A 13221-nucleotide genomic window follows, 5' to 3' on the forward strand; every position below is an offset into this window, starting at 1 on the left:
AGCAGATGGAGACTGTCCCTACCTCAGAGCGGTTATAATGTAAACAGGGCTGAGGCCCAAGGCAGCAGTAAGAGAGACGCAGGTTTCATACATTCCTAGAGAAGGTTGCAAGCTGGAGACTTCAGAGCTATGACAAAGAGAGAAAATGCACAGCCAGGAGACAGTATTCATAAGTCATGTATTAGATCCTGCCTAACAGTCATCACTATTCAGTTTCCCATGGGGGTCAAGGTACAAGGGGGTGTTAAGAAGGGACAGGAAAGGGAGCAGGACAGTTAGTGGCCAGGTGAATTACTTAGTGGGGAGGGCATTCAGGGCATAGGGAGCAGCATGGCAGAAGGTGTGAGCGTGCTTGTGGGCAAAGCAGGCAGACAGTGGAAAATGAGGGATCACAATGGGCTGAGATGAGTCATTTATTTCTCCCAAATCCCCAATTGCATTTGAGACTTCCCCTCAGACCCAGAACCAGCATTTAACAGAACAGACCATTTCTGCTCTTTGCAAACCTGACAGTTAAGAGGGCACCGATCCTACTTTCATTTAATTTCAGTGGATTCCTCCTGATTGATCATGGGGGGAGGAGAATCTGGCCCTAAGAATCTCTCCTGCACTCTGCCCAAAACAGCCATCTTCCGCAACCCACATCCAGCTCTATATAGTAAAGTTTAACCCCACCACACCCTGTAAATGTTGCCTTCAGACCCAAGCCCTGGCACCTCCATCTCCCAGGCAAACAGAGATTGTGTTAGCTCCCTAGCCCTTATTTCAGAAGCAATAATGACCCCACTGATCAGTTGGGAAAGTGTCACACGCACACACACATGCACAGGGAGACACACACACACACAAATATTGTCTTTTTAGCCCTAGCTGCCAATCAAAGTGTTCAAAAATACCCCCTCGGCCCTATACATAGGGTGACCAGACAGCAAGTGTGAAAAATTGGGACAGGGGGTGGGGGTAATAGAAGCCTATACAAGAAAAAGACCCCAAAATTGGGACTGTCCCTATAAAATCAAGACATCTAGTCATCCTATCCATACATTACCTGGACACCTCACCATTCAGTTTCTCTGACTTCTCTTTCCTGCCATGGATTTCTCTTTGTCAGGTGGGAGTTCTCCCAGGGCTTGGTGACTAGCTGACTGACTGCACACCAGTCCCTATTTTGGAGAGGCAAGGGTTTAACCCCAGGGGAGGGACCATGCTTAGCACTAGGTCAAGCCTTGTGTCTGTTGGGAGCAAACCCTTGTTACTATCAGAGTAAATTCCAGGGGCAGACCCCTAATTCAGGCACAGGTGTCCCCACTCCACCCCACCCCACTGCACACTAGCTAGATTCAGTCCCCATGTCTGGATAGACATGGTCAGCCTATCTGCCCAACCAGCTGCTCTAGGCAGTGCAAACCCCTCCTCTCCATCCAAGCCTGTAGCTAGAGTGCAGCATGCATGCAGGGGGTTGGGGAAAATGGCCCTGGGTTCAGGTGCATCACTCTGTGGCTAGTTCAGGTTGCTGGTTGCAAGCAGCAGCCTTTAGTTGTTGTAGTTTGCTGCTGCTGCTGCTGCTCCGGCTTTCCAACCCCATGTCCTGCCTATTCATTGGCCTTGTGGTGAAGTGACTCCCATCACCTGCAAGGCAAGGGGAAGAACCCCAATTAGGCATGTTCCACACCTGGGAGGTGATTAATGAATTGCCTCCTGGCTAGAGGAGGCACAACTAGGCTTTGTGAGGGGCTGGAGGAGGTCCATTGAGGAAGAGTGACCCAGGAGAGAGGAGCTGAAGAGAGTTCCCTCTCCCTGGAGAATGGGCTAGTAGCTTGGGGTTGGCTGTGGCTGGAAAGTAGAGTTACAGAAGTAAGGTTAACTCCTGTGGTGGGGCCCTTGAGTGGAGGGGACTCCAGAGCTAGGGGCTGTGAGGATTAGGGAATGAGACAGAGGGCCGTGACGGGGTGGAAGGCCAGTTTTAGTGGTACTTGGACTCCCAGCAGGGGAAATCTGGGGGAGGGGGGCAACACCCTGACAAAAGGGAGGAACTGAAGTCAAACCCAGGAGGGGTGAGTTTTTGTTTTTTTTTAATACCAGCTGGGATTTTGTTACCCTGGTAGTGAACTGAACTGAAGTGTTACATGACTTGAGTGGAGGGCGGAGCCACAGAAGACCCCAGTGAGGGCATTGTGGAGAAGGTACCAGCTGGGACTGGTCATCACAACCAAGCATGTGGCCACTGGGGAGGTTGTGAGACAAGAAGTTACCCATGTCTGGGCATGATGGATTGCCCTACAGGTAAGACAGTCCCCTTATGGGGCTAAACCCTCCCAGATGGTCTGCAGCCAAGCTCATTGACCTTGTTTTGGAGTGGTGTGCCCTCCCTGCTATCAAGGTTTATATACATATATTTAGGCCCTACCAAATTCACGATCCATTTTGGTCAATTTCATGGCCAACATAGTGAATGCCAGTGAAAATGAGTTAGGATCAGAGGCTAAAATAGGGAAAGAACAAGTTGAAAATTACTTAGACAAGTTAGTTGTCTTCAAGTCACCATGCATCCTAGAATACTCAAGAGCTGACTGAGGCAATATTTGAGCCACTCATAGATCATAGAGATCATAGAATCATAGGGCTGGAAGGGACCTCAGGACGTCATCTAGTCCAACCCCCTGCTTAGCACAGGGGTGAGCAAACTAAGGCCCGTGGGCTTCATCCAGCCCAGCAGACCTTTAAATCCCGCCCTCGAGCTCCTGCCAGGGAGCGGGGTTGAGAGCTTTCCCTGTTCTGGTGCTCCAGCCAGGGAGCAGGGTTGGGGGCTTGCCTTGCTCTGCTCTGTGTGTGCAGCAGCTCTGCATGCCTCCTGGAAGCAGGGATAGCCAGGGGGCTCCGCACACTGCCCCCACCCCAAGTGCTGGCTCTGCAGCTCCCATTGACTGGGAACCATGGTCAATGGGAGCTGCAGGGGTGGTGCCTGTGGACAGGGCAGCGCACGGAGTGGCATGGCCCCACCTTTGTGTGGGAGCTGGAGAGGGCATGGGCCACTGTTTCCAGGAGCAACTTCAGGTAAGCGCCACCCAGATCCTGCACCCCTGAGCCCCCCCCCATACCCCAACCCCCTGCCCCAGCCCTGATTGACTTCCAAACCCTTTGATCTCAGCCTGGAGAACCCTCCTGCACCCAAAGCCACTCATCCCCAGCCCCACCTCAGAGTTTGCACCCCCAGCTGGAGCCTCATCCCCCCTTGTGCCCCAATCCCCTGCCCCAGCCGAAAGCCCCCTCCCGCCCTCCGAACCCCTCCATCCCAGCCGGGAGCACCCTCCTGCACCCCAAACCCCTCATACCCAGCCCCACCCCAGAGTTTGCACCCCCAGCCAGAGCCTCACCCCCACAAGCACCCCAATCCCCTGCCTCAGCCGACCCTTCATACAATTTCCATACTGATATGTGGCCCTCAGGCCAAAAAGTTTGCCCACCCTGCACTAGTAAGTCTTTTTGAAAAGTCATGGAAGACAGGAGAGATTCCAGAAGACTGGAAAAGGGTGCCACGTGCCAAGATATCTTCAGGGGCCCCCGCATTTAACACAGCTCTCAGTGATTTCAGTTGTTATTGGGGAAGCCTCACTGCTGGTGCACACTGGGCAATTTCTTGCAATAGAGACACTGTCCTAAACTAGATCTAATATTTAGGCCTAGGTATCAGTGTCACGGAGTGTCGGGGATTCAGAGCCTTGCACCCCTCTTCCTGGGATTCACAGTGGCTCTCAGCCAGCCAGTAAGATGGAAGGTTATTGGACATGTCATAAATAAACAGATCAGGGTTAAGGTCTCTTTTACCTGTAAAGGGTTAACAAGCTCAGTAACCTGATGAACACCTGACCAGAGGACCAATCAAGGGACAAGATAATTTCAAATCTCTGTGGAGGGAAGTCTTTGTCTGTGTTTCTTTGTTTGGAGTTAGACTCTTTTGGGATTTAAGAGAGGCCAGTCATATCCTTCAAGTTCTCCAAGTTTCCTGAAATAGCCTCTTCTATTCAATATAGTGAGTATTAGTTAAAAAGGCGGATTAGTCTTTTGAGTTACTTTCTGTATTTGCAATTGTGTGTTTGCTGAAGGAAATTCTTTAATTCTGTTTGCTGTTACTTTGATATTTCTGAGGAGGAGGGAGGGGGAAGTCTCTCCAGGTTTATAAGTCAGACCCCTGTAATATTTTTCCATCCTGGTATTACAGAGATAGTGTACTTTCTTTCTTTCTTTCTTTTAATAAAATCTTTTCTTTTTAGAACTTGATTGATTTCTTCCCTTGTTTGGATTTTCAGGGGAAGGGGAGGGGGAAGAGTGAATCCCTCTTTGTTTGATTCAAGGCATTTGAATCCAGGTATCTCTCCTAAGCACTAGGAGAGGGGAGGGAGGAAATGGTTTGTTTTCCTTTGTGTTGAGATTCAAGGTGGTTGGATCTGTGTTCCCCAGGGACAGGTTGGGGGAACAGGGAGTGTGTCAGACACTTAAAAACTGATTGGTGGCAGCGAGAACCAGATCTAAACTAGGATTTTAGTTTAGGGGAGTCCATGCAGGTCCCCATCTTGTGAACCCTAAAGTTCCAAGTGGGGAATAAACCTATGACAGGACAATAGGAACTCAGTCTACAGCAGAACTTGTAGGCACAACCAGGACCCCTCAATCAAGTCCTTCTGGGGGTTCAGGGTGCTTAGACCCCAGCTTGGGGTTCCCTGGATTGTACCACGCAGCCCAAACTGAAAACAAAAATCCCTGCAGCAGCTGTCTTCCCCCTCCCCTCTGCTCCTCCTCCCTTTGTTCAGTCTCCCTAGGCAGACAGTGTGAATTCTCCCAAGCCCTCTTCTGGCTCAGGTAGATTTCTTCCCATCCCCAATGTAACCTCCCTGCAGCATTCCCAGGTCAAATCCACCCTGCTCGTCACATCTCTCCCCCCTTGGAGACTGAACTGAGCGGGGTCACTCTGCCCAGTGACCTGGGGAAGTTCAGGGCCCCCTCTCCGGGACAATGCGTCCGCTATCAGGTTGGCACTTCCCTTCACATGGACCATGTCCATGTCATAATCCTGCAGGAGCAGGCTCCACCTCAGGAGCTTGGCATTGGCTCCTTTCATCTGGTGCAGCCAGGTCAGGGGAGAGTGGTCGGTGTACACAGTGAAGTGTCGCCCAAAGAGATATGGCTCTAGTTTTTTAAGGGCTGACATCATAGCCAGGCATTCCTTCTCGATGGCCACATAGTTCTGCTCCCAGGGTAGCAACTTCTTGCTCAGGTACACAATGGGGTCTCTCTCCCCCTTTTCATCCTCCTGCATTAACACCGCCCCCAGTCCTGTGTCTGAGGCATTGGTGAACACCATAAAGGGCTTGTTAAAGTCTGGGTTTGCCAGAACTGGGCCACTGACCAGAGCCTCCTTCAGCACCCGGAGAGCTTCCTGGCACTCCTCGGTCCAGACCACCTTGTCTGGCTTCCCCTTCCTGCACAGCTCAGTGATGGGGGTGGCTATGGCACTAAAGTGGGGCACGAATCTTCGATAATACCCCGCCATCCCAATAAAGGCCTGGACCTGCCTTTTGGTTTGGGGAGCAGGCCAGTCTCTGATCATCTCCACCTTGGCTGGTTCCGGCTTTAGGCAGCCGCTCCCCACCCGGTGACCTAGGTAGGATACTTCAGCCACCCCCACCTTGCACTTCTCAGCTTTTATGGTCAGCCCGGCCTCCCGGAGCTGGTCCAGCACTTGTTTAACCTGGAACACGGGGTCCTCCCAAGTCTGGCTAAAGACACAGATGTCGTCAATATACGCCATGGCAAAACTCGCCATCCCCCTCAGTAGCTGATCCACCAGGCGCTGGAAGGTGGCCAGCGCTCCCTTGAGGCCAAAAGGCAGGGTCAGGAACTCAGAGCTCCAGAGGAGTGATAAAGGCCGATTTTAGCCTGGCATCTGCATCCAGTGACACTTGCCAGTAGCCCTTTGTAAGATCCATGGTGGTGAGGTACCGAGCGCCTCTCAGCTTGTCTAGGAGCTCGTCAGGCCTGGGCATGGGGTAGGCATCAGATACAGTGATGGCATTGAGCTTCCGATAGTCCACATGGAACCGGATCAACCCATCCTTTTTGGGGACCAGTACCACCGGCGAGGCCCAAGGGCTGGAAGAAGGCTGGATCACCCCCAAAGCCAGCATGTCCTTGACCTCTCTTTCCAGGTCCTGAGCAGTTTTCCATGTGACTCGGAAAGGGGATCATCTTATAGGAGGATGTGACCTGGTCTCCACCCGGTGAACAATCAGATTAGTGCATCCAGGCTAGTTGGAAAACAGCTGTTGGTACAGATGCAGCAGCCCTCTGATCTCAGCATGCTGGGCTGGGGTCAGCTGATCAGAGAGGGAAATTGCTTCCAGGGGGGAACCAGCTTTTGTCCCAGCGAATAGATCTACTAAAGGGTCATCTCCCTGCTCCTCCCAATGTTTACACACGGCCAACACCACATTCCTCCTGTCATAGTATGGCTTCGTCATATTGACATGGTACACCCGGCGGTGGTGCGCCCGGTTCGACAGCTCCACCACATAGTTTACCTCATTTAGTTGCTTGACAACCTTGAAGGGCCCTTCCCAGGCGGCCTGGAGTTTGTTCTTTCTCACGGGGATGAGAACCATCACCTGATCTCTGGTGGCAAAGGCACGGGCCCGTGCTGTGCGGCCATACCAGACCTTCTGCTTCCTCTGGGCTCGGGCCAGATTCTCACCGACCAGGCCCATGAGCTCAGCCAGTCTTTCCCGGAAGATCAGGACATACTCCACCACCGACTCTCCATCGGGAGTGGCCTTCCCTTCCCATTCGTCTCTCATCAGGTCTAGGGTCCCCCTTACCCATCTTCCATATAACAGTTCAAAAGGTGAAAAGCCGGTAGTCTCCTGGGGTACCTCCCTGTACACGAACAGCGGGTGAGATAAGTACTTGTCCCAGTCCTGCGGGTGCTGGTTCATAAATGTTTTTAGCATCCCATTGAACCATTCCACCAGCCCATTGGATTGGGGGTGATACGCTGAGGCCCAGTTGTGCCGGACCCCACATTTCTCCCACAAGCACCGGAGCAGGGCCGACATGAAGTTGGACCCTTGGTCTGTTAAGACTTCCTTGGGAAACCCCACTCGGCTGAAAATGGTCAGCAGTGCATCTGCCACAGTGTCTGCTTCGATGGACAATAAGGACACTGCCTTGGGGTAGCGAGTGGCAAAATCTACCACCACCAGAATGTATTTCTTCCCCGACCGGGTCGTCTTGCTGAGAGGTCCCACTATGTCCATAGCCACCTTCTGGAAAGGCTCTTCCATGATGGGCAAAGGCCTCAACGCTGCTTTCCCCTTGTCCCGGGCCTTCCCTGCCCTCTGGCAGGGGTCACAGGATCGGCAATACTGTCGGACATTAGCGAAGATCCCAGGCCAGTAAAAGTTCTATAGCAGCCTCTGCCTGGTACTCTGGATTCCCTGGTGCCCTACGAGAGAGATGTCGTGGGCCAGGTACAGTAGCTTGTGGCGAAACTTCTGGGGAACTACCAGCTGCCTCCTGATCTCCCATGACTCCACTTCCCCTGGGGGAGCCCATTCTCAGTACAGGAACCCCTTCTCCCACAGGAACCTCTCCTTGCAACCTCTCCTCATGGTCTGTACCGCACTGAGGTCAGCCAGGTCCCTTGGCTTCCGCAAGGTGGGATCTCTCTGCAACTCGGTCTGGAACTCAGCAGCTGGGACAGGGATGTGCACCTGCTCTCCCTCGCTGGCTGGGGCTGAGGCTGCAGCCTCTCTGAGTTGTGTCCTTGGGCATCCCCTCCCCACCGGGTTAGGGTCCTGTGCCTCGGGTGAAGTACCCTCCCCAAGGTCCAGGCGCACTGCCCCTTGCCGGCTCTTGCTATGGGTCACAACTAGGGCACCCTGGGGGTTGCTTGGCCAGTCCTCCAGGTCCACCCCCATTAACACCTCAGTGGGCAAATGCGGATGTACTCCCACGTCTTTGGGGCCCTCCTTGGCCCTCCACTTCAGGTGTACCCTTGCCACGGGCACCTTGAATGGGGTCCCGCCCACCCCCATCAGGGTTAGGTAGGTGTCGGGCACCATCCGATCTGAGGCCACCACCTCGGGCCGGGCCAGCGTCACCTCTGCACCCATGTCCCAGTACCCACTGACCTTCCTCTCATCTACCTCCAGGGGAACAAGGCACTCTCTCCGGAGGGACAGCCCCGCGCCCACCCTGTAAACCAAAAGCCTGGAGTCTGGAGCATCCAGCCCCCCAGAGGAGCTGACCTGGGGCCCTCCTCCCTCCTTAGCAGGTGGTACGCTGCCAGCCCCCCTTTTCTGGGAACGCTGCCCCTCGTCCGGCTGGGCCTTTACCCAATCAACCCTCTGTGGGTTGGGTCTGCTCAGTCTGTCCCTGAGCTTGGGGCACTGGGCCTGTATGTGGCCTCGTTGGCCACAGTGATAGCAGCCCTTGTCCTGTGGGTCCCCTCGAGTGGGTTGGATGGACCTGACGCTGGATGTTCCCCTTTGGTGGGGGTTCTTCATAGGTCCCTGCTGGGAGGTCCCATGGTGACTCTCTCTCTGCATTGAGGCAGGCCTGCTCCTTTGAGATTCCTCCTTGTTATCCCCTGCCCGACTGTTCACAATCTCGTCAGCCAGCTGGCCTGCATGCTGCGGGCTCTCTGACTTTTGGTCCATCAACCATCGCCTCAGGTCAGGTGAGCACTGCTCATACAGGTGCTCCAGTATGAATACGTCAAGCAGGTCCTCTTTAGTTTGGGCCCCAGCTGTCCACTTGCGGGCATACCCCTAACCTCTCCACAACGTCTGCAGCGGCAACAGATCAAAGAGCTGTGCACTCGCTTCACCCCCTTGTTCTCAGCCACCCCAGGACGGACTGAACGGGCATACCACTCCATTGACACAGGGTAATGCTCACCCAGTTAGAGCCCCACCCCACCGGGAGTCTCCTCATGCCCAAGCTGCTATAGAACGGGAGATCCAAAGCATGCTACAGATGGGTATAATCCGCCCCTCTAAGAGTGCATGGGCATCTCCAGTGGTTCTCAAAACCAGATGGGGAAATACGCTTTTGCATGGACTACCGTAAACTAAATGCTGTAACTCGTCCAGACAACTATCCAATGCCACGCACCGATGAGCTATTGGAGAAATTGGGACGTGCCCAGTTCATCTCTACATTAGACTTAATCAAGGGATACTGGCAAGTATCGCTAGATGAACCTGCCAAGGAAAGGTCAGCCTTCATCACCCATGCAGGGGTGTCTGAATTTAATATGCTTCCTTTCGGGCTGCGAAATGCACCCGCCACCTTCCAAAGACTTGTAGATGGTCTCCTAGCAGGATTGGGAGAATCTGCAATTGCCTACCTCGATGACGTGGCCATTTTTTCTGATTCATGGGCAGAACACCTGGAGCACCTGGAAAAAGTCTTCGAGCACATCAGGCAGGCAGGACTAACTGTTAAGGCTAAAAAGTATCAAATAGGCCAAAACAGAGTGACTTACCTTGGACACCAGGTGCATCAAGGAACGATAAATCCCCTACAGGCCAAGGTGGATGCTATCCAAAAGTGGCCTGTCCCAAAGTCAAAGAAACAGGTCCAATCCTTCTTAGGCTTGGCCGGGTATTACAGGCGATTTGTACCACACTACAGCCAAATCGCTGCCCCACTAACTGACCTAACCAAAAAGACCCAGCCGAATGCAGTTCAGTGGACTGATGAGTGTCAGAAGGCCTTTAAACAGCTTAAGGCGACACTCACGTCTGACCCTGTGCTAAGGGCCCCGGACTTTGACAAACCATTCCTAGTAACCACCGATGCATCTGAGCGTGGCGTAGGAGCAGTTTTTTAATGCAGGAAGGACCGGATCAAGAATTCCATCCTGTCGTGTTTCTCAGCAAGAAACTGTCTGAGAGGGAAAGCCACTGGTCAATCAGTGAAAAAGAATGCTACGCCATTGTGTATGGCCTGGAAAAGCTACGCCCATACGTTTGGGTAAGAATGGTGTCCCTAGCCTCTGTTCATCAGAGGATGGAGATGGATGGCAGGAGAGAGATCACTTGATCATTGCCTGTTAGGTTCACTCCCTCTGGGGCACCTGGCATTGGCCACTGTCGGTAGACAGATACTGGGCTAGATGGACCTTTGGTCTGACCCGGTACGGCCTTTCTTATGTTCTTATGTTCTTGGGGACGGTGTTTCCAGCTACAAATTGACCATGCTACGCTAAAGTGGCTTCATACTGCCAAGGGAAACAACAAAAAACTTCTTCGATGGAGTTTAGCTCTCCAAGATTTTGATTTTGAAATTCAACACATTTCAGGAGCTTCTAACAAAGTAGCTGATGCACTGTCCCGTGAAAGTTTCCCCTAGTTGACTGGTTAAATTAGCCTTAAAATGTAAAAAATCTTGTAGTTTTACATACTTAGTAGTATATGTAAAGGTGCATGTGTTTTATTAATCTGCTTATTCTAAAGTTCTAGGAAGAAATCACCGCCAGTGTGGTTCCACACTGTCTGAGATTTGGGAGGCGTGTCATAAACAGTGTGGCAAATTGCCGGTACTGTTATGCTGGGTCTCGCGCTTTCTCTTCTTTGGGGAAGGTTCAGGGCGCCATTGCTTGCCTCTGAACCGGTATGTTTAATTACCCCACTAGTGTCCTTGAGGAGTGGAGTGGAGAGGGAGGGACCTGGGCCCGCCCTCTTCTCCAGGTCCCAACCCAGGGGCCCTGAGGTTAGTGGTGAACCACTTGAACTGGGCTACTTCCCTCTCCGGCCCTTCAGCTTGTGGAGGGGCTTCTTGCCTTCCTTCTACACAAGCCAGTTGCTCCTTACCTAGGGTTTTTTGGACTTCTCAGCCCACCGCAGCACTCCTCCAAACTTTCCTTTTGTCTCTCTTCAAAACTGTTCTCTGCTTCAACTCCTTCAAACCACTCTCTGCTCCAACCAAACCTTCCTGCTCAACACCCTTCCCCACCCACCCCGTCTGACTGAAGCAGGGGTTTATATCATGTGACTGACTGCTGGTGCTCTAATTGGCTTCAGGTGCTCTAATTGGCTTCAGGTGCTCTAGTTAATCTATAGCAAACCTTCCTCCCCTTGCAGGGAATAAGGCTCTCTGCTAACACTCTCCTGCTGCCCTCTGGCCATGCTGTATCACAACAGATAGTTAAGGGTTAATGCCTCTTTTGCCTGTAAAGGGTTAAAAAGTTCACCTAGCCTAGCTGCCACCTGACCAGAGGAACCAATGGGGGAACAAGATGTTTCAAAAGGAAGGAGGGAAGTTTTCCTTTGTTTAGAGTTTCAGTTTGAGCCGGAGTGAAAAAGATCAAGGAGCCAGCCTCTTATCAGAGTAGTAAGTTTTAGAAAGGGATAAATAGGTTTATGTTTATTTTCTTTGTAACTTGTCTTGGTACCATTAAGGGAATTATCAAAATTTGGGTATTCTTGTGTGTATTACATTTTTGCCCAGGGGAACGTCCTCTGTGTTTTGAATCTGTTGTCTGTGAGACTAGCTGATATGCTAATCTCTCCCAGAGGGTTTTCTTTTACCTTTCTTTTCTTTTATTAAAAGCCTTTTTTCTTAATACCTGATTGATTTTTTCCCCTTGTTTTTAGATCCAAGGGGATTGGATCTGGACTCACCAGGAATTGGTGGGGAAAGGGAGGGGGGATGGTTAAATTCTCCTTGTGTTAAGATCCAAGGGGTTGGATCGGTGTTCACCAGGAACTTGGTGAAAAAGCCTCTCAAGGCTGCCCGGGGAGGGGAAGGTTTTGGGGGGACAGAAAGTGATCCAGACACTGAAATTTCTGGATGCTGGCAGTGTTACCAGATCTAAGCTAGTAATTAAGCTTACAAGTGTCCATGTAGGTCCCCACATCTGTACCCTAAAGTTTAGAGTAGGGGAGGAACCTTGACACCTGTCAACTAGAGGAACCCATAGAAGAGGAAGAATGACCCACAGAGGAAGACATTCAGCCTCTTTGCCTATCTCTGCCTCCTCTCCAGAAAAGAAGAGAGCCCTGAGGGACACCAGTGGAGAGCTAGAAAGGGCCCATCAATGGAGAAGCCCAAAGAGAGAACGAGGAGAGATCAGAGTCCCTGAAATGGGTGAAGGGAAGAGGGGAGTGTGATGGATTGGGCCAAATGAGACAAAATGATCCATCGTGGTCCATGGGCTTTGTTCCTGTCTGCCCTACAAGGTTGCCCCTAACAGGCCTCTCCTTCCTGCAGGGAGCAGGCATTCTGCCAAATGAACACCAAGCTGGAGCAGCCACACCTGGAGATCTACAGCCGGCATATGCAGGCCTCAGTGAAAGCAGGTAGGTTGAGCTCAGCAGGGTCACCACTAAGTCCCTTGTCTGCAGCCACCGAGGGGTTCATGGAATGGCTCTTCTTCTTACCCAGAGAGCCGAGTTGTCAGCTTCTTCTCTGTGGCAGTCCAGGACTGGCCACAGAGAAGACTGGCAACCCACTGCTCCAGGGGACAGAAGACCCCCGGGAGAGACCTGAGGAAGAGCTGCCTGACCATGAGCTTGTGAACCAGACCCCAACAGTGATGGAGCATCGCCAGCAGAAACTGGTGGTAACAATTTGAAAGTTGATTCTTTTTCTCGCTGTGAACATTCTATTTTTTCCTCCTCTATGGTTACAATGGGGAGTTCCAGCTCCTTCTTCTTCAAAGGAACTGGTATCTCCCATGTTTTGCCAGCTTCTACAGTGGACAATTTGGGTGGGGAGTTTTATTCTAACTTTTTACATTCCCTTTTGGCTGGGGTAGGCACCTGCACCTTATGAAGGCCTGGCCTTGGCAGGTTTTTCTGTGTGTATTCTAGTTTTGGCCAAGCCTCTTGGTTTAAAATGGGCATATGGGAATCAGAATGAAATATGCCATTTGTTCTCTTCATTATTGGTCCTGGCTTGGTTGGTTTAAAGGCATTAGAATCATCTGTTGGGGTTACAAGCTTCAAGGACTTTTGTCTCTCATGGCAAGCATCTATACTTAAGATTGCCTCCCTTAATGCACCTGCAGCAAGTTTTATAGTTCCCTGAGTTTCTTCTAATAAGTGGCACAAGCTTGGATGGGCCTGCAGCACTTCCTGATTTTTCCTCCTTCCTCCACTTTTCCTGTGACTGAAGCTCTCTTCCCTTGTTCTCACGACAGCTGCTAATCTCTGTCTTTTC

At 51.8% G+C, this 13221-nt stretch overlaps 1 protein-coding gene across 1 annotated transcript in view; it reads left to right on the top strand.

Annotated features, from left to right (window-relative positions):
- Positions 1-12289: 12289 nt before the first annotated feature.
- Positions 12290-13221, top strand: part of LOC120395008 (NACHT, LRR and PYD domains-containing protein 1-like) — a 53462-nt gene continuing 52530 nt past the window's right edge. Inside the window, exons 1-2 of the mRNA XM_039519179.1 lie at positions 12290-12359; positions 12483-12622. Of these exons, the coding sequence (XP_039375113.1) occupies positions 12290-12359; positions 12483-12622 (210 nt within the window). The remainder of the gene's footprint in view (positions 12360-12482; positions 12623-13221) is intronic.

The sequence above is a fragment of the Mauremys reevesii genome, unplaced genomic scaffold, assembly GCF_016161935.1.
Source record: "Mauremys reevesii isolate NIE-2019 unplaced genomic scaffold, ASM1616193v1 Contig9, whole genome shotgun sequence".
NCBI classification, from domain to species: domain Eukaryota; kingdom Metazoa; phylum Chordata; order Testudines; family Geoemydidae; genus Mauremys; species Mauremys reevesii.